The 22,049-nt window shown below is 39.5% G+C and overlaps 1 protein-coding gene across 2 annotated transcripts; it reads left to right on the top strand.

Moving 5' to 3' along the window:
* Positions 1-6: 6 nt before the first annotated feature.
* mmaa (metabolism of cobalamin associated A) lies at positions 7-20,856 on the top strand. Of its 2 annotated transcripts, none has more exons than XM_042097772.1 (7): positions 7-479; positions 656-1,059; positions 3,362-3,484; positions 5,477-5,647; positions 9,810-9,895; positions 14,339-14,488; positions 16,353-20,856. In XM_042097772.1, exons 2-7 carry the CDS (start codon positions 672-674, stop codon positions 16,641-16,643), a joined length of 1,209 nt encoding a protein of 402 aa, XP_041953706.1. In that variant the 5' UTR covers positions 7-479; positions 656-671; the 3' UTR covers positions 16,644-20,856. The 2 variants fall into 2 exon arrangements, with proteins under 2 accessions (XP_041953706.1, XP_041953699.1); XM_042097765.1 differs by having other exon boundaries at positions 653-1,059.
* Positions 20,857-22,049: the final 1,193 nt, after the last annotated feature.

Below are 22,049 nucleotides of genomic sequence, written 5' to 3'. Positions count from 1 at the left end.
TCAATCTTTCAGTGTCAGGTTCCATAACCTACTCATGCTCGAATTTGGACAGTACAGCAGCTGTAGGGAAGGATAGATCTCTGTAGTAATGACCTGCATGGAAAGTCATCATCCGTAGGCTATACAATATAACGTTACATGTACCATGCAGGTCTCAAATGCAGATTTTCTTGTATATGTTCTGGACTGCATGCATTTAGAAGCTGTCAAGACTCACTAGGATTGCAAATGTATGTTTACCGATTGCTATTTTGTTATCAATGTTTGCTAACAGTTAGCAGTTAGTTAGAACTGCAGGGATAGTCTACGGTTAATGTCAAGAAACTGACAGTTTCATAACAGTTGTGTTTACCAACGTAACTAGTTAGCTAATAATCACGACCGATTCAACAAAATATGGTAATAAGCTCATGACTACCCACTTGGCTGTTCACCTTGGACTTGTTGGACGTCAACTTGTTGGTGGCTAGTACATTTTGGTAAGTGCACCGGCTCTTCAATACGTGCATGCTAAGTGCATTTAACTGATTTGTCGTGAAACGTTTCGATTGTATGGCTTGTTGTGGTAGAACCTGCCACTTGATGTTGATCATATTACAAAAGATAGTGTATCAACCTCTTGTCTCATATGTTGTTGTGTGTGTTCTTTCAGAAGGTAGTGCTAACACAACATGATGATGAGTCCCAGTGGTTTCTTAAAACTGTGCCAACGGCCGCCTTCTCTGTCAGCACTACGAAATGGAAGCATGTGGAGATGGAATTGTAGTGGCAACCTCATCACAAATGTCTGCCTATGGACCCACCCCTCAAAGAGATGTGTTTCCACAGCCCCCAGCCTCCATGTGGCAGACTTGACTGAAAGGGAGAAGAGAGTTTTGGATAAGCTTTATGATGGCCTTGTGAAGGGCCATAGGGCAGCACTTGCAGAGTCAATTACCCTGGTTGAGACGCAGCACCCAAGAAAGAAGGAGCTAGCCCAGGTCCTGCTGCAGAGAGTGCTGGCATATAGGCAGGAGCAGGAGAGAGCCAATGGAAACCAACCTGTGGCCTTCCGAATAGGTCAGTCGCTTGATTTATTGTTGTGGTAATATTCACTTTGTGTAACTGATTAGCTGTTTTTGAGATTCAAAATGGTGAGCCATTTTTTTTTTTTTTGTAAAAAAAGACCTTGTAACAATCAGTGCAGCCACTGCAGACAAGCCCTTATATTGCCAGTAATGCATTAGCTATAGTTGTTAATTAATGTATACCTCTGTATTACTTATTTTGTGTATGCCATATTACGATCAGATATCAGCATATATTTATTGGTAGTGTTCAGCATAAGTCAGCATATTCATTGGTAGTGTTCAATGCACTTGTAACCATACTCTGTCTGTCATCATACAAAGCCCGCCCCATCCCAGATAAGTGGTTATGATTGGTTCCTGGGTTTTGGGGGATTTGGAAATTGTCTTAAAAGGGAGGATAGCCAGACCAGATCTGCTGAGCAAATTCAAATGCGCTTAAAGATTTGTCTGGGTTCACACAGGTTACAACTAGACTGCATATCTGAGAAAATGTTAACTGTAGTGAAAGTACTAACTGTAGTGGCGCATAACAAAGCCCTGGCTGTAGACCAGTGGGGTATACTACGAAGCACGTTAGACATATCTAGGCTATGTAGGCATATCGAGGCTTCACAAAGCCTTGACTCAGGGGTATACGTTAAGTGATACTACAACAGCAGTTATGTGATATATTTGTCAAAGTAGGCTTTCAGCTCAGATCTGTGCGCGTTCTCGGTGTTGGGATGATGTTGGCCAATCGTGAAACGTGGAGACACACAAGACCGCCTCTATTTAAAAACAATTACTTCCGCATTCATGAGCGATAGCTTAATCTACACTGCGGTCATTTTTTGTGTCTAACCTATAACATCAAATAAATCAATTGTCATCAGTTGTTGTATAGTATGCACGTCCATAGTGGGTATTTGCACGCACAGCACTATTAAAGCACATTCGAGATCCAAAATGTTAGTAGAGGCGAGCTCCACCTGTAAGATATATGACAGAATCCTACACGTGAGATAACTTCGTTTTTAAGACAATTGATTGGTCAGTGGGCGGTAGATTACACGATTTGAGCTATAACTTCCATAACCTTCTCCCGACCAGGTTTAGTTGCGAGCATAAGATACCATGGTGATATAGCGACGCTAAAACAGATCCACTTTCGTGTCACAGCATACCCTGGCTTTGAGCGCAACATACCTAATCGAGATTTGTAGTATACCCCACTGGGCTTTGTGGTCCAGGTTAAGCCCTGTTTTTAGGCCCAGCCCACAGGGGTGGAAATTAACTTTTTGAATGTAAAATCTACCAGTAACTAACAAATAAATGGTAAAATTCACCAGCCACTCAATAGCAAATCATTATTTTGTGTCTGAAATCTACCAGCTACTTTCGTATTTCACTAGCATCTGACTGGTGGCTGGATGCTCCAACCATGCTAGCCCAGTGCAGGGTAACACCCTGTAAAACCAGAATTGGCCCACGGTGTAAGTGGGGCTATTTCAAAAGACATGAAGGTAGCAGAGAGCTAAGTCAGGTGTTGTGGAAGAAAGTTCCATGACTTGGTCTGCACCTTACTATCTTAATTCTATGATCCAGCTCTGATGAGTGACTGATATTGCCAGTCCATCAACACTAAGAGGTCACACAAATACATTCTTCTGTGATTCCTTATTGGTGGATTGATTAACCTAATGTCTTTGTTCTAGCGATAGTTTTGGTATCTTTCAAAACTATCGCTAGAGTTCTTTCAAGTTTCTAAAGACTTGTCTGTTTTACTTTGTTTTTAACTAATTTTCCTTACAGAATCATAGTTTGTATGTTTTTATGGTGATTGTTATTATTTAGTTAATTAAATTGAGTCTATTGATGATTGTTGTTTTTCCAATATAATGTTAATAATGTTAAATGTAATTTTAAAATAAGTCACTTAGCGTTGGATAGTTTGCTTGGGTACAATAGTTCCGAAACTGAATCCTTTGGTTTACTGACTGTTTCAGATTCTATGCTTGCTAGATTGCCAGCTTGGTAGCTCTTCAGATAACATTTTATTTGGGCACATAATTCATCATATTTTACTACTTAGCAAAATGAGAGAATATGTTTATTTTGTTCGGTCATTACCTTGCCTGACTACACACACTATAGTAGCCTCTTGCTTTTCAATCAATTTCACCTGATGTACCTGATCGTAGGTGTCCCATTATACAGAAATGCACTTATGCACTTCAGCGGTCAGAAAAGGTATGTTGTGTTATGCACTTATTAGCGGGTATAATTGACATTTGTGTGTAATTGTGCTGCAGGGCTGTCAGGTCCTCCCGGTGCCGGCAAATCCTCCTTCATTGAGGTTTTGGGGAAGATGCTGACTGGACAAGACCATAGAGTGTCTGTCCTTGCCGTGGACCCGTCCTCGTGCACAACAGGAGGTGAGCTTTCACTCTGGAGAGCTAATAGAAATAAAAGGACTTTGCACAATATAATGAAAAATGTGTTTGATGCATGCTCAGGATGAGTCAAAAGTTTGGACACACCAACTCATTCATGTTTTATTTTTGTATTATTTATGTATTCTGACTATTTCTTTTTAAATAGAACAATAATGAAGTTCAACATTATAAAATGGCACACATGGAATTATGTAGTAAGCAAAAGTGTAAACAAAGTTAGTTTTCAACCAACCTCATTGAGTCTGGTATGGTCTTGAAGGTGTTACACTCATTTTAATTGAAAGGCATGAAGTTGGCTTTAATAATGCCAAAACTGTCAGAAAGATTAACACTGAAGAATATAAAAACCGAAAACATAAAAAAATAAATAAAACTGTCTGGTTTTGTTTTCGTTTCTAGCAATCTATCAATTGTTTCTGGTTTTTGTTTTCAGTCCATGAACCAGGTCAAAGCCTTGGTTGAAAGGGACTATAGAATATAGATTGTTAAATAAGACACACTTTATAAACATAATTAGATATAATGTAATATAGAATAGTATATAAAAGATAAACACACACTCTGTTCTGTCATTATTTAGATGTCCTCTGTACTGTTCTAGATGTTGGTAATAGTCAAAATAAAGAAAAAGCTATGAACTTGGTTGGTGTGTATCTACAACCCCATTTCCAAAAAAGTTATGAGGTTGTGTTAAATCCAAATAAAAAGAGAAAGCTACGATTTGCAAATCATGTAAACCTTATATTTCGTTTGCAATAGTATAAAGACAACATATCAGTTGTTGAAACAGACATTTTATTTTATTCATGTTTGTTTTGAATTGTCTCTGAACATGTCTCAAAATGTTGGGACAGAGGCATGTTTACCTATGTTGCTTCAACTCTTCTTTTTACAGCAGTCTGTAAATGTTTGGGAACCAAGAAGACCAGTTCCTGGAGTTTTTAGAACAAAAAGTTGCCTGATATAGAATTTCAGCTGCTCATTAGTCTGGTGTCTTCATAATCGTGTTTTTCCTTCCTTGTTGCACCTAATTTGACAGGTATGGACTACAGGCTGGCCATTTTAGCAGAATTTCACATTTTGAATGGTCAGACCACAGGACAGTTTCCACTTTGCCCCAGTCTATCTAAAATGAGCTTGGGCCCAGATAAGACTGCTGCATTTCTGGATGTCTAAATATGGTCTCTCTAAATATGTTTTTTATATGGTAGAGTTTTAACCAGCATTTGTGGATGGAGTGTCAAACTGTGTTCATAGACAATGGTTACTGGATGTTTTCTTGAGCCCATACAATGATATCTTTACAGAATCAGGTCTGTTTTTAATTTAGTGCTATCTGAGGCTCTGAAGATCAGGCCATTCAATATTGTGTTATTGATGTACTATGTACATGTTGCCATTAAAGCTGCAGTTGGCAAGATTTTTTTGATCATATTCACTGAAACCGACACTACCGACAGAACAACATAAATCAGCTTGTTTTAGAAAGAAAAAAACACACTTCTACCTCCACCTAGAGCCTGTTATTTGTTTTGCAAAAATCCACAGCTCTTGGTTCCTCTGGTCCAATCAGAGCAGGGCTGTGTGAGATCTGACTGTCAATCACAGTCTGGTGCAGACTGGTGCGCACTGACGAGCACAAACTCAATGAGAGGATGCTCGGTGGTAGTGGGGGAGGGGCATGAGAGTTGTAAACATTCACAATTTTGGCTAAGTCCCCTCAATCTGTCAGACTTGCCAGCTGCAGCTTTAACATTTTTGAGCGCTTACTTTTCATGAAATGGTCAAATTTGTTTATTTTTTATTATTAATTTGATGTTGTCTGTGTCCTTTTTACAAGTAAATATGGATTTGGGAGATTTACACATTATCACATTCTGTTTCTATTTACATTTAGAAGTGTCCCAATTTTTTTGCAAACTTTTGACTGGTACTGTATTTAATCTGAATCTGTCTTTCTATTCATACAAGGGTCATTGATGGGGGATAAAACGCGCATGACAGAACTATCCAGAGATATGAAAGCCTTCATCCGACCAAGCCCTACCTCAGGGACTCTCGGAGGTGTCACAAGGACCACCAATGAAGCCATTCTGCTATGCGAAGGAGCAGGTTATGATGTTGTTTTAGTTGAAACAGTTGGTAAGAACACACTTACAATTTTAAGAACACCTTCACTCTCTCACTCACATGCCATCTCTGTCATGTCTGTGCTACATTTGTAATACTGCAATTTTGTAAAGCCCTTGACAATGCAACACACGTCCTGACACATCCTCTCTCCCTCCAAAAGAACTACTATTGGTCTGCCTAACCCTCATTAGGTCCGGCAGAATGCACAAGTAATTGTCCCAGATAATGTAATCATCAGCGATGCAAGTGTAGTCAATCAAAATGGTAATATTTGAAAATGTAGTATTACAGTTGAAAATAAACAAATAAAAACATAGCCGCAAGTGGCGATGATGGGCCTGAGCACCTAAGGTTCCGTGGCCCATGACTTTTCGTAATCCATTAATAAACTCACATGTAGTGTGTGTATCAACTGCATACATCTGATGTGTGTACGGCAATTTTTTTTTTGCTAGGTTTATATACACAGGAAGCACTTACTTCCTGTTAGATGTGACATTTGACACTGACGGTATTCAGTAGATGGCACTACACCAAACTAGTGCTGGGCGGTATGACCAAAAATGTATATCACGGTATTTTTCAAAATTCTTACGGTTTCACGGTATATGACGGTATTTTTTTTTCATGCATAATCAGATGTTCACAGCATTTTCTACAGGTTGAGAGAGGAATTGCTGCAGTACATTGACTAAGCATGGTCTATTTTGCTGTCATGATGTAGAATAACTCCACACTAGTGGTAATGCAGTTTTGCATGGCCCCAGAAAATGATGCTGTTTACAAAGAGCCACTCATGATTCTAATGAAGAATCTAATCCGAATGCAAAGACAATTGCAGTCAAAATACAGAACTTTTACTGTGCAAATTTCACAAGTACATCTTGTATAAAACCAATACAAAAAGTAGTGCAATAATTATACTTTTTTGAAAATGATACAGTTTAAAATAAAACCTCTCTGTTAATATGCTTACTCTGTCAAATAGGCCTATCAGAAATGTATTGTTATTGTGTGGTTTACATGACGTTAGGCTAACGTTAACTTCATGTGGATGTGGATGTCTTGTTAGCCTGCCATGAACTTCGGTTCAGTTCGCTAGGCAAAACATTAACAAAAAAGTTTGTTTTGGTGCACTGATGACAGTCAGGATCATTTCTAACTAGCCAGCTAGTATTGCTCAGTGCATGTCTATAACATGCTTTACTTGCTACCTGGATAATTTCAGCGAATATTCTTAAGGTGAGATGAATGATAAGATCATTAAACTTCACTGTGTTCGGTGGGTTGCTAACTAACGACATCACCTACTACTAGCCTGCTAGTTACAGCTATTGAACAATCTCAATAGAATTTTCGTGACGGTAGGCTAAATCCCTTTCAATGCAGTATCCCTTAACGTTTTTCCTTAACACAATTTAAGGTATTATTCTGTGCAACACCCTTAAATAAACCCCTTACCTAAGGAGAAATTAAGCCTTAAGGGTCATACTTCAGGGGAAAAACTTAAGGTGTTTTGTGTTTACCCTCACAGTGGTACCATGCGTGCGTGTGAAAAAAGTCCCATCTGAAACACGGTCGCGCGGCGCAGCGTTCCAAATGTTGTGTAATCAAATACACCGGTATGGCGGTATATAAAAAATTCATATCATAACGAAAATGTACACCGGTATACGGTGTAAACCGGTATACCGCCCAGCACTACACCAAACATGTGAAGGCTGCAATGATGCACCTCAAACTGACCAATTTACTACATACTGTAAATTTTGTGATCTGCAGTGCAACGGTAGACAAGTTATCTTAACAAACGACATTCAGCCTACCTACTGGGGGGAGGAGGGACTGTTGTTGGAATTCTGCATTCTGATTGGCTGTTGGAATTCTGCATCTTGATTGGCTATCGGAATTCTGCATTCTATTCTATTCTGCATCTATAATAATAAAAATCCTTACAGAAACGATAGGGCTTTGCACCTTCGGTGCTCCAGTGCTCGGGCCCTAATAAATAATGCCATTATTTCCACTGCGGTTAACAGGTAGACTACAGCGAAAGTTTAAACTGGAAAATTTCCAGGGCAGGACCCTACAGTGCGCCCATTTCACTCGCACATGCGAGTGAAAATGATGACGTGCGAGTGCAAAAAAATATTTAGGCGCACTGGTGCGAATGACTTCTAACCATGTCAATGTTTGTCTACAAAATACACCGCAACATCGAGAAACAGTACTGGTGCAAACCATAGAATCACGTCGCGAATGCAGCATAAAACTACACCTCCCATCAACGTTAGCAGTTTCGCGTTGGGACTCGATAGTAGTCGCTTATATGAAATCCATGAGCGCGCAGAAAAAGCGGAAAGATAGACTAGCCAGCCAAGATGAAAAGAAATTAGTTCTTCTATCCACCGAATTCATCGGATATAGGAGGAACAGGATGAGATTCTGAAAATGCAAGGAAGGATACAAGGATACAAGGAAGTTTATTGTCACATGCATATAGTTACTGGAAGTAAGAAATGCAGTGAAATTATGTCTGGTGTCAGCCTATTTGTGCATTAATGGGGGGGGGGTGGGGGTAAAAAGTGCAGTAGAAGAGGGGTTTAGTAGATTAAGTGGCAAGGGCTGCATAAAAAAGGTGGGGGAGGATTGGGATTGGGTGGGGGGCACCAACAAGGAGCACCCAAGAGCAACAGGGGCAAGGAAAAACTCCCTTACCAAGGAAGAAACCTTGGGCAGATCCACGGCTCAAGGGGCTAACCCAACTGCCAGGGGTCTTGGTGTGTGTGTTGGGGGGATGACAGGGGAGATGGGATAGTGTGCTGTGTATGTGGGGAGAGGGCAGTGTGCAATATGTGTGTTGGAGAAGCTTCCTCATGAGACAATGTGCTGTGTATTGGGGGGGGGGGGGGGGGGGGGCAGTGTGCTGTAAGTATGTTGGGGATGTGTGTTGGAGAAGCTTCCTGATGAAATAATGTGCTGTGTATGTAGGGGGGGGGGGGGGCAGGGACTTATTGCAAGCAGAGTACTGTATGTAATGTATGTGAGTGATGACAGTGAAGATGTGTGTGTGGGCGGAAAGGTGAGAGTGAGAAAGTGAGAGAAGGAAAGGTAACCTAACATGCCTTTTAGCCCAGTTGACGTATTGGCTGCGAACAGGCACAAAAGTAGCTTCCCGTAATACTCCCATTTTATTCAAAGGTAGAACGCTACTGACAACTCCAGGCTTCCACGCATGCTTGTTTGTTTACACCGAATACAAGCTTAAGTGCAAAACGAAAGTAGGCCTAACGTTTGGCTACTGCCCCCATCAATGCAGATATTTCAAATAAAAAATAAAAGTATAAAAAAAAATATATATCCTTGATTAGACTATGTTGGGTTTTGTGGAAGAGAAAATGGACTGTTTTAGTAGTAGTATTAGGCAGTATGCAGTCAGATAGGTCACCATGGCCATATTTGGATTAGCTACAGGTGGATTCACAAATAAATAAATTAGCCTACATTTGGCAGGATACTTGATATACAGGCTAAATGCAAATATGGCAATGTATTATATTATTTTACATTAACAAAATGTAGGAAAATAGAACAGACTAAAAATAAAGTAGGCACTGATCTTTAAAATCCTGTTTCCTGTAGTCTAAATGTTGTCAGTCATTCTTAATATTCGCAATTGGTGCACTGGCATGTTTAACTGTTAGCTGCAGTGTAATGTTAGATTATGTGTAAGTTAAGTACAGAACTGACTGTGCTCCCAAATTTTTGTCTGTGCTCCTAAATTTTTTAACTTGGGCGCACAAGTGCTCCTGGAAAAAAATGTTAGTGTAGAGCCCTGGATTGGGCAGTTTTATAGAAGTGTTTTTATTCAGATTGAGACCTAAAACCGATCCTATTCAGATTAAATGTTACCATGTAAACCCACATAATAAGAGCTATTTAGGCATTTTAGGAGGAAGTATATTGAGGTCAAAGTAGCTACAGAGGCACTTTTGTTCCAAACTCTTTATCAAAAAAAATTATACTGTATGTTCCCCAGCAGTTTAATCCATTTTGGTGGATTTAATTTGACATGGTTCCCTGACAATATGTATTCCCTGTTAATATTATTATTTTTTATCTGATTTGTTTGTTTCATGTCAACATACCAGTTAATGCTTTCTCTGTTAAGGTGTTGGACAATCTGAGTTTGCTGTGGCAGATATGGTTGACATGTTTGTGTTACTGATACCACCAGCAGGGGGCGATGAGCTGCAGGTAAATGCCTTTTTGTCTCCAAATAAAATACATTATTAATGCTGTGACAATATTTTAGGTCTCCACAACATATGAAATCGAAGATATAAGGAATAGACAAGGTGTCCTTGCATTTTTTGGTCATTTTCAAAGGACTAAAATGGTATGTAGGATAGCTAGTAGGAACATGTCAAACTGTGTGGGGACAGCTCAATGTGTGATCATTTAGTATACAAAGAGCCAATGTTCCAAAGGTAAATGCATAGTTAATTATGGTTATGGTTATGGATTTGGCAGACGCCTTTGTCCAAAGCGACACACAAATACAAAACAACATAATATTTAAAATTGAACAGGGAACAGATTAGAATGTTGGTCAAATATAATAAGGAGAATAGTAATAATAAACAACAATAACAATTAAATCAATAGCCTAATAAAATAAGCAATGAAAATGAGAGGAAAAGCAATTATAAAACAATAATGTCCATTCAATCAATAATATAAAAACAATGACATGGTAAGACTACATTAAGGAGAATATCAATAATAAACAATAATGTCAAATTAATCAACAGCCTAATGAAAATAAAACAATATTATACAAACCATAACACATAAGTGCTTAAACAACTAAGTACTTGTTGAACAGGAATGTCTTTAGACCCCTCTTAAATGACCCAAAACTACCACAGGAACGGAGAGCACTGGGCAACTCATTCCACCAACATGGAACCACTGAGGAAGGAGAGTCTTGAATTAGTTTTTATGACTGGTCGACATTACAGACGCTTATCAGAAGACCGCAGTGGGCGGTTGGGGATGTAAGGCTTGATTATTGAATTAAAATAACTAGGAGCAGATCCAGTCAGTGTCCTATAGGCCAAAGTGAGAGATTTAAATTTAATTACACTGTACCTATGCATACTATTTATCTATGGTACAACATTGGCACTTTATACACTAAATACCCATACAAAGGACTATTTCCATATAGATTTTAATGCTCTTACTAGCTAACCCACATACAAAACCAGTCCTTTGATGACTGAAAAACACTGAAATGACTGAAAATCACAAACTTGTTTTACGAACCTCGCTCGGCTAGACAACTTGATTGGTCCTAACAGCTCTGGTTTGGGCATAGTTGCTTCTCAACGGAACAAGTGTACTGTAGATCGAACTTCCTGACCTTACATTTTTTGTGCAGGGTTAAGTTCGGTCTGGCTTTCCAGGCTAAGGGAACTCATTTGTTTGCCACAAATCACCCACAAACTTGCCACAAATCTGTTGCAAACATTTTGGTTTTGTAAGGGTTGAGCTGGCTATGAATAATACTTTTTCAAGATGTTAATGCCCAATCATCGCTTACAATATAATTTTTCAGTCTTTTAAACTAAACTTTATGATATAAAGGGCTAACAAATGGCTTTAGGTGCTCATTAGGGTGGTCCTTTTTAAAGTCTCCAATTGTCATGCTCTTAACCCTTCAAATTGTTCCTTTATATGAGAAAATACAGCATGCCAATTTTTATGCCAGTAACATAATAATTACTGGTAGCTCAATAGCTTTAAACTTTGAGATGATTTTCTGTTTGATGATTTTCATAAAAACAGATCATTTGAATTGATATTGTAACTGGCTAGTCAAATTCCAAAACAATCTCCATTAAAGCATCTAATGCACCATATATTCCTAAATATGTATTTTAGATACATATTTTAGATACATATCTCAGTTTACTTATTGTAGAAACCAAATCAGAATTAATCCATCCATGACCCGGTTTAGCAGATTTACCTTTCCTGGTGGAATCAATACATATTTCTATTGATGATCACCTTGGTTATTGTTTGGGTTTAGAGCACATTTTTTGGTCTTCATTAAAACATTTAAACAATTGTGTCCACGGAACCCCAAATATGTGCCACTCAGCTGTATGAGGAAAAGGCACCATCACCATTCCTTGCTCAGCTTTGCTTGCAGTTGTGTTGTGTACCAAGAGCAAAATCATGGCAAAAACAAGAAGTGAAGTTTATTTGATTGGTTCCACCATACCAGAATTAGTTGGATCAAATCTGCCATCTATTAGAATGGAAGATCACTGACGGATCTATCCAGACTGCAAAAAGTCAACACTGGCTGAGCATTGTTGTCATTGTTATCATGTCAGTGTTGCTCTGATTTCAATTAAATGTAGTTCATTTGCAGCAACTTTTAATATTACTTGCATATCACCATAACGCAGCACAGCTTAACATAGGCAATCTTTCACATGATTGAGCTACCTCTAATTATCATTTTTTGTCAAAATGTTTGCATATTTCTAATTTTGATGTTAAAAGGAACAGTTTTGTTGGACTTGCTAAGGACCACCCTAGGGCTCATTCAGGATAAAGACAATGTTTGAACAAAATCTGAGACAGTGCAGCAACAACCTTATCTGATTTGAAACAGAATGACCCAGATTTGTATTGGTCAGTACATGTGAATTCAGCATTTAGTGAGTTAACCAATGGTTTTAGCCACAATCATTTTTGAAGCACACTTAAAGTGCTTTGGGTTTGTGGATGGCAGAGAGTCTCTGTTGGCAGCATTTATGGATATCAGTGGTGTGTTGACTCAATGCATTGTTACATATTGGTTCATATGTAGCCATGACTCTGTAAATGGGGAAACAAGCATAGTGGCTCTGACTGAGCCATAAACAATTTCAGAAAATCAGAACATTGTTTCAGGATCCTGAAAGGGACAGGTGCCATTTCACTGGCCTTTGATCTCTGATATCAACAACCTTCTCCCAGAACCTTTTGTGGATCCTGCTCTAAAATAAAACCCATGCTACCCATAAAGACTAACTGTTTCAATTGGATTTATTTTTTGAAGAGGATGCTTTGTAAAATAATTACTATTATTCCAAAATATTTGTATTATTAATATTATGTATATATAATTATATAGTTGTAATTTAGTTACAGTACCCTACAGAAGGATTGGCACCTTTGGTAAAGTTGACTGAAAACAGGTATAAAACAGATATTGTAATCTTTTGGTGATTTATTGTAATCTCACAATGAAAACAATGATGAAAAATACTTTGAAGGGAAACAAGTTTATTCTGAGAAAAATGAAAATAGATTCTTTTGACAAAAGCATGTTGCCCGCAATTATTAGCACCCTAGAAAATCGTACATACAAAATGTAACAGAAGCATTTTCCTATTTATATTCAAGTCCTTTAAGTTAATCAGCGGTGTGTTTCCCAAAAGCATAGTTGCTAACTAAGTAAGCAACTTTTTTGGTTGCAATGCAATTTCCCATTGCCAACCAACCAACCAAGTTGCTAACAGGTTGCTTTTGGGAAACGCACCCCAGAGTGTCTGTGAACTTTCATAAGTAGTTCTTAACTTTCCTTTTCACTAGGGTATAAGAACCACTGTTGGAGAGTAACAGAAAAAAGGTATCATCTTGGGGTCACCAAGTCTCCCAAAAAAATCTTTAAAAGTGACCTCACTAATAATATACCAGAGCATCACTAGGGCATACCAGGCCATACTATGCCTTTCCAGTCATTTAATTACAAATGTAAATGGCAGGAGTTACTGAATGGTACAGTGACTTTGTCTGGAATTGTGGTCTGTTGTCAGATTAAATGAAAATTGCGCTGTTTGGCAAGAATGGCTATACTGAAAAGAACCCCAAATGAGAATTATGGTGGAGGGGCTGTGATATTGTGGGGCTGTTTATATTCCCAAAGGCCTTGGGAATCTAATTAAGGTGCATGGTAACATGAACCCCAAGAAAAACCTGAACAGTTTCAATGAAAATCTGTCAATCTCTGCCAAGACACTAAAAGTAGGTCATGATTGGATCATTCATCAGGTCAATGAACCAAAACAAAGTTCAGATCAAAACAAAAATGGTTTACTGAACACAAAATCAAGCTTCTGCCATCGCCATCTTAGTCCCCTGATCTAAAGTCCATAAAAAAACAGTCAGGTGAGTCAGAAAGGAGAATGCACAAGTGTGGACTTAGGAATCTGGGCGATCTGGGGAGATTTAGTCTCTTGGTTATGGGGTGCCAAGAGAATATAACAAGCTGTTACAAGCAGGGCTGCCAATAATTGTGGGTGATGTGTTTTTGTTAAAACATATTTATTATTATGAGATTTTCCTTTTTCTCTGAATAAATTTGCTTCTCTTCAAGGTTGGATTTTTCCTCATTGTTTTCATTGTGAGATTATAATAAATCACCAAAAGATTGTTTTGTATACCTGTTTTTAGTCAACTTTCCCAAAGGTGCCAATAATTCTGGAGGGTACTGTAACTACAGTAGATGACATTGAAATGTAGACATAATCAGTACCCTCAGCTCTTTATTGCCATTGTCAGGAAAGTCCTGTGTTTCTGTCTATGATTAACTCTCTAAAATACCACACTTTTTTCTGTTAATTCATTACACAGGGAATAAAGAGGGGTATTATTGAGATGGCAGACTTGGTGGTAGTGACTAAGTACGATGGGGACCTAGTGGTTCCGGCTCGTCGGATACAAGCAGAATACACCAGTGCCCTGAAGCTGTTGAGGAAGAAGTCTAAGTCTTGGAACCCAAAGGTTTGATTCTCTCATCCACTTATTTAGTCCTGACCCTATTGAATTTTAGCTTTTCAGCTCATAGAAGAATTACCTCAGATCGGAAGTAACGGGTCACTTCACCTGAATGCTCTGTTTATTTTCACTATCACCATTAGCCATGCGATAAAATGTGGCATATGAAATATGTGTGAAATGATCCACATGATGGCCCATTTATCCATTATTTGAGCAAACACTGAAAAATCATGAATGCATTGCAATATACAGTGTATATATATATATATATATATATATATATATATATATATATATATATATATATATATATATATATATATATTCCAGATTTAAACTGATTTCAGATGTGTACTTTTAAGGTCTTTGTAGATTTAAACTGATTTCAGATGTGTACTTTTAAGGTCTGTGCAGATTTAAACTGATTTCAGATGTGTACTTTGAAGGTCTGTGCAGATTTAAACTGATTTCAGATGTGTACTTTTAAGGTCTGTGTAGATTTCGATAGAAACCTGTTCCTGTATGCTTAAAATAGCTGCCCGAAGGTTGACTATTGTTATTTTGTTGTTATTGTGCAAGTATTGCTTTGTAATGCGTCAGTTCAGTAAAACTTGAAGTAACCTGATGTGAAGCAATAGTAGTCTCATACTAGTCATCGTTTCATAGTCATCGTTTGCAGATCTTTTCTTCTTTTCTCTCTCTCTCTACGGCTTCCTCCCACTCCCTCTTTCCCTGACTGCATCTGCTTTGCTGTGGCACAGAGCCAGCATGGCTGTCCGGCGAAGCAGAGTGCTGTGTCATGCGTTTAGCTGATTAGAGGGCCACCCACACAGAGCACAGCCTCTGGCCTCGTCTTGGCTGAGTGCTGGTGGATGCATTCCTTCTGACTGAAGGATGGTTTGTCGTCTGTATTGATTTTCACTTCTTTTTTCTTCCAAAAGTTCATGTCGGGAAAGAGACGAAGAGGAATTGTTTGTGTGGCTGTTACCTTTTAGCTTAAGGGTGAATGTTCGAGGCAGATTGATAGAGAAGAGAGGATGTATTTTAACACCCAGCTCCTTTCTTTAGCTGTTAGTCATTTACCATCCTTGCGTTTGTCCAGGTCTGGTCTCATATAAGCATTTATATTCAAATAAAAAGGGCAAGACATTCAACATTCCACAGTCCATTTTGAACAACAGAATTTCGTTATTAAAAACATATTAATGTTATTATGCCACTGCACTGCAGGGTGGTCATATAGTGTCTCGATGGTGTTTTAAGCCCCCACTGTCGACTTCAAGGCAGCGCTGCGACCATCGAGTTCAAGGCACCTAACCCTAACCTTAACCCTAACCCTTGCCTAACCCTAGTGCCTTCCATGCAGCGCTGCCTGGAAGACGACATCAGGGGCTTAAAACAACACCAAAGAGTTTTTTTGTACCTTAAAATATTGTTTCCAAAATCGTTTCAGTGGTTCATCAACTCGTAACAGGGTGAACGGCACTTCTGCATTCTCTTCGCGACCCTCTATCGGCTATAACCGCACTATGCAAGTTGGCCAGATCGGGTAGCAGACTTGTAGTTCGATGGAATGAGACATAAGAAACTACAAACTTGACTTGCTTCTGATGTCGTAATACATCATACTTTCATAAAATCATGCAACATACTCTACCTTGTCTGTAGACATTGTTATTTCCAAAGCCAGTGCTAGATAAACAAATAGCGTGCGTGCGACAGGAAAAGTGCTTTGGTGTTGCTTTAAAATACCAAACACCTGTCTATATATACTCAGTGGGATGTGCCAGACAGTTTTGCACTCTTCCCTCTAGTAGTGTCATCTCTCCTCCTCATGCCTCCTTGCTCTGTCTGCGTTGCTGTGCAGGTGGTCCGTGTGTCGTCCCAAACAGGAGAGGGTGTGACTGAGCTGTGGAGCACCATGCTGGCGTTCAGGTCGGCGGGCCTGTGCAGTGGAGAGCTGCAGACGCGCAGGCGCAGCCAGCAGAAGGTGTGGATGTGGAGCCTGATCCAGGAGAACGCGCTGAGGCACTTCCAGGAGCACCCCTCTGTGCGCTCAGCGCTGCCCCTGCTGGAGGAGAGGGTGACCCGCGGGGAGATCTCACCCGGTCTGGCCGCAGACCTCCTCCTCAAGGCATTCACCTCCACTACCTCATGAGCAAGAGCAGGGCTCCAAAGCATTGCTGTCAGTCTAGCATGATGAGCACATCTCCTATGCTAGAGATTCACTTGAAGCGCTCGCTGCTCTGATTCTGCAGCACAGATGAGAGTGTTGGGGAGCACACAGGGACTGGTGGAGTTGTTAGACTGAGACTGGACCTTCAGTGTGATGTGTGTGTCTTTGATCAGAATCCAGGTGGAGGTGTGTGTAATAACAGCTGCTCTTAGGGTGAACTATGATGTGAATATCTCATCCTCACTAATGGACAATCACTGTTAGAATTTAACCTTTTACTGAATTGAACCTTTTAATCATCATTTATGCTTGAGATTTCAAGGGATCACACTTACAGATACAATTCATCTCCTGTATGGCAAGTCATTTTGGATAAAATCCTTTCTTGAATCAATCTAAATATTTGTGTTGTTGTGTTGTAAGTCTTGTATCAGAACACTAGGAGGCAGCCAAGTCACAGAAAATAATGATCTTTTATGTAAAAAGCACCTCCTGCCTCCTGGCCACCGTCATCTTGAAAGAATCTGTTTTGTTTGAGAGAGAGAGAGAGAGAGAGAGAGAGATGTATGTATGCAGGATGGTGAGGTGAGTAGAAGTCTCAAGGCTCTGGTCAGTGTTGGTGGCACTGCTTCATTGCTATGTCTGTCCTGCTGCTCTTCCATGGTCATTCGTGTTCATCGATTATTCCTGTCTGCCTGTGTGTGTTCGGAGGGAAATATGTGCCCTGCCTCCTGAGACCCTAAGCTCTGAGTCCTTGTCGTTTGCTTCTGTCTACCACCAGGAGCAAAGACACTGTCTGAATACTGATGACTTCATTAGGTTTTGACTTCCCCCTTCAAGCAATACACTAACACTGACAGACTGGCCATGATCTCTTAGGGTGGGGAGCGCCTGTACACCCCCGCTCACAAAATCTGCCACAAATCACAAATCGTTTCGACATCCTTTTGTCCCAGTATATGCCAAAAAGTTGTGGATGGCCTTTTAAAAAAGAATAGCTAGGATTCTAGTCTGCCATTTCAGTCTCCTGGAAATTACTTCATTTACATGTTTAGCATTTAAAGTGATCATTTCTTGTAAGCGATGCAAGGGCAAGGTCTTTGTTGATGAAGCTGGGAAGTTTTGTTTGTCAAAGCTATTTCAGTGGTTTTCTTTTGTTCCCTCTCCAACAAACCGTATTTGCATCAAACACACTTTTCAGCACGTTGCACAAATGGCTATGGTTCACTCACAGCTTGTCTCAATATGGTGCAAACACAGGCACATGTTGATGTGGTGTACGAGAGCTACAATAGCTGAGTATGAAATGGAATGGCTACGTTTCTACGGGAATCATAAAAACAGAGTGTAGATCAAGAATGTATTGATCAGGACTGTGGAGAGTGTTCCAAGTGCTTTTATTTTTAGGACTCATTTTAGGACGCATTTAGCTAGTATATGAAGGTGGTTGTTCAACTTAACTTTTGGGAAATGTACCCCTGAGTGTGAAGTGTTTTTGCATGTGTGTTGAGTGAAGTGTCACCCTCCCACCTTGCCAGTGAGCTGTGTTCAGAAGGAGGTTGCTGGTCACGCTCTGCGGCCTGACCAAGCCCCCTCTCCCTGCCGTGTTTGTTCTCCACACACACACACACACACACACACACACACGCACAGAGAGAGAGAGAGTTTATATCTGTGATGGCTCGCCTCTCTCTGTCTTGCTGATAGATCCGTGTGCAAAGCATTTCCTCTAGGCCTCTTTTTCAAGACTGGCACCACAGCAGTAATCCAGCAAGTGACATGTTGGAGTGGGTAGAGTGGACAGAGAGCAGACTCTCTCCTATTCATGCAGCTGGAGATGTCACCTCTAGATGCTTTACAAATAAATACGGTGGAGGTAGCTGACTCTGGCCAGTGCAAGGGTGGGTAATTATTGTTCATTTCCTGTGAGTTGTACTGCAGTCTCTAATAATAATACATGTAAAAATGGGAAAGCAAACTCAAACAGAATCTTTGAAATGGATTCATTTTCTTCTTTAGAGGGCCAGTGTAGAGGTTCCTGTAAAAATGATAATCTCAGTGGTATTGGGGGGGGGGGGGTGGAGGAGACCAGGGGAGCTTCAGTGGTCTCTGGTAATGTATTTGTGTGAATAATTATTTGTAGTTATGGTTTGAAGATGATATCAGAGCAGGATGAATCCCACCAAGTGATTTATTGGCATCTGAGGGAACGCTGACAGCATTCTCTTAGTGAATTCCATCTGGTCTCAGAGTGGGATTTGATCAGTCCAAGTTGCTATTTTGGGCACTTGATAACCATTGTCCAATCAACGTGTGCAATAACAATTAAGCCTGTTTTGCTCAATCATAGATAGAGACAAGTACATGATGTCTTGCCACGTCAAACTACTGCTGCCCATGGTTTAAAAAAGAAAACACAGCCAAAGATGGCAGCGAGCCCCCCTCGAGGCCATGAAAGGCGTCCACTTATAATCCTAATTGCCATGGCTAGGCCTACTTAACTGAGTTCAGCTGCACAACGTCTGCAGGCCAGTATTCTTTCCTATGAGGTTTGTAACAACATCCTGTTGACAGATAAAAGTTGAAGTAGCTTGAAATCAAAAGTTAGAGTGCTAAGTTGGTATATGCCAGATACTACAGATCAGGTCAGGGCAAGCATTATGGTGTCTCTCTCTTAATCTGACTCTTGATCACATTTCCCTCATCTAAAAGAAAATCTCAAGTGATGAGAGGTTTTCTGCCATGACTAGCTGATGTAACTCATGCTGTTCCAATCACCTCCAATCATAAATTCTTCATCGAGTTGTCATCAGGGTGCATGTACTGTACTGTTCATTGTCAGTCTCTCACATCTCTTGTAGTCAATGTTATGGTCGCAATATGCTGGACCAAGTGAAATGTTTTTTGGTTGTTTGGCTTTTCTAGCTTTTGTGATTTGTGTGTGTGATTTTAACACCGACACCAGCTCTAATCCAATTAAGTATTTATGCAGTGTGGTAAATTGATTCAAATCAATCTTTGATTTGATTGAAAAATCTGAAGGGTAATTAGTTTGATTTGAAATATTGAGAGGTTGTAAATGTGGTTGGTTAATGACTGATGCTCTTTCCTGACGTGTTTTCACTTAGTTAAGTTTGAAAGATTACTAGATAGATAGATAGATAGATAGATAGATAGATAGATAGATAGATACTTTATTGATCCACAAGGGGAAATTCAAGGTCATTCTTAAGACATCACACACAACATACACTACAAGATATACAGGATGATGATACTAGGATAGATTTCAAAAGCTCACATTTTATGTTGAAACCTAAGGGTTATTTAAACAAAGGATTTCAACATGATATAGAATATCAACATGAAAAGGAAATTTCCCTTCTGGACATAACAGCTCTCTAGACTCACCAAACATCACTACAGAAGACACCACAGTACTTGCACTTGAAATATTTCAGACTTTACTGACATTGTGTGGCCAGTGTTAATACTTTAGTTTATGTATTAGTTTTGTATTTGGTATAAGTTAATACTTCAAGTATTATGTCCAGAATTTTACCATTTGAGAAGTGATGTTGTTTGTTGCCAATGCCAATATCATTTCCTATCTGAGATAGGAATCTAAACTTGAAATTATCATCAGGCCAAGCCTGCTGGATTGCAGTAGTAGGCCTACCTGGGCGGAAACCACATGGCCTGACTTATCTCTTTGACAGGTGTGTGTGTGTGTGTGCATGCAGGTCATGACTAGAGAAGTGGGCTGGCGAGTGTAAGTGCCGTGGAGAGGGCAGTGTTGTCGCGCCAGGCTGACATGTCTGGGAGAAATGCCAGGGCTCAGCCGGAGTGCCCATTGGTTTGTTGCTGGACATGTGGAGAGAGGGCACTCTTACTGGTACGGGCAGATGGGTAAACTTTTGCTGACCACACGGCACCACTGGTCTGGCACAGGTGCCAACAAGCGAACACACTGCGTCTGGCAAGCTGGGACGGAGACAGGTGTTTTCCATTTCCCCATTCAGGCTTTTGCAAATGTACTCTCTGTGTTTGCTGTCTGCATGTATGTTAGAGCGTTCTCACAGTTTTGTGAATATTTAGATAAAGCACTTGGAGCTACCTTTGATATGACTCCTGACCTGTGGGAATATTTCCAGGGCTCTGTACAATAAACAAAATTACTTTTTTTCCAAGGTGAGAATAGTGCCTTTATTTATGTGAATAAAAAATCACAGGAGACTTTTATTTCAGCATTGCTTGTACATTTCAGAATGCCTGTTTCAGTTGTCCTAGATTTTCTTGTCTATCTTGTGTTGTCCAACAGTGTCCTGTCTATCTGTCTAAAGTCTGAAATGAAGGTTCTTGCTATGTTGGATCTGTTAGTGAATAGTGGTGTCAGATTTCATTGTATGTTGGTGTCATTACATGTTTATTTATCTTTTGCTTCTCAGGAATTTTCAGATGAATTAAAATAAATTAGGCAGGACTCGGGTATCCTTAGTCAAAGAATTTTCAAGCAATTATCTCCTTGTAAACATACACATTGCAGGGAACCATTAGCATTAACATAGAGCATTTAGAATGAAAATTGAGTTCACTATGCAAACAGGCTTACAGTACTGTTTACTGTATTTGGACATCACAATCTACAATGTTACCCTATAACATCAGTACCATTATGACCAAATTATTGTGGCCCTTTACATACATGCTCTTCAAAACTATTTTAGAATGAAAGGTATTGTAGTGGTATTGTAATTCATATTTTACAAAAATGCTACATAGCCATAGACTGTGTTCAAAAAACATATAGATAGATAACTACAATACCTTTCATTCTAAAATAGTTTTTGAAGAGCATGTATGTAAAGGGCCACAATAATCATACAAATATGAGGTGTAATCATACAAATATGAGGTGTAATCATACATATATGAGGTGTAATCATACAAATATGAGGTGTAATCATACATATATGAGGTGTAATCATACATATATGAGGTGTAATCATACATATATGAGGTGTAAAGATGTAGAAGAAAAAGAAAAAGCTGTGCAAAGACTCTCTAAAATGTAAAATTAAAGTTCAGAATTGTTCACGTACATGGCAGATATCTCAGCTTTACTTCAGAGAGAGGTAGGGGATAAAATGAACTCCTGGATAGATAGGTCCTCATTTGTTTGACCTGTGCTCCCTTAAAATCAGCATTAATGGCTGAATTCCCAGAATCTTAATTGGAGACGAGAGGCTATAAGAGGGCTTTAAGTGATTTTGGAAGGGCTTCCAATAACTGCAATCACAAGGCCTTTTAAAAACAGTCTATATTTTTAGCTCTTTTTCGTTCTTTCTTTCAAGGCCATTTCATCTTCTCTGGAGAGACAATAGGTGG

The sequence above is a fragment of the Alosa sapidissima genome, chromosome 1 (genome assembly GCF_018492685.1).
Source record: "Alosa sapidissima isolate fAloSap1 chromosome 1, fAloSap1.pri, whole genome shotgun sequence".
NCBI classification, from domain to species: domain Eukaryota; kingdom Metazoa; phylum Chordata; class Actinopteri; order Clupeiformes; family Clupeidae; genus Alosa; species Alosa sapidissima.
This window is presented reverse-complemented; position numbering and strand designations above follow the sequence as displayed.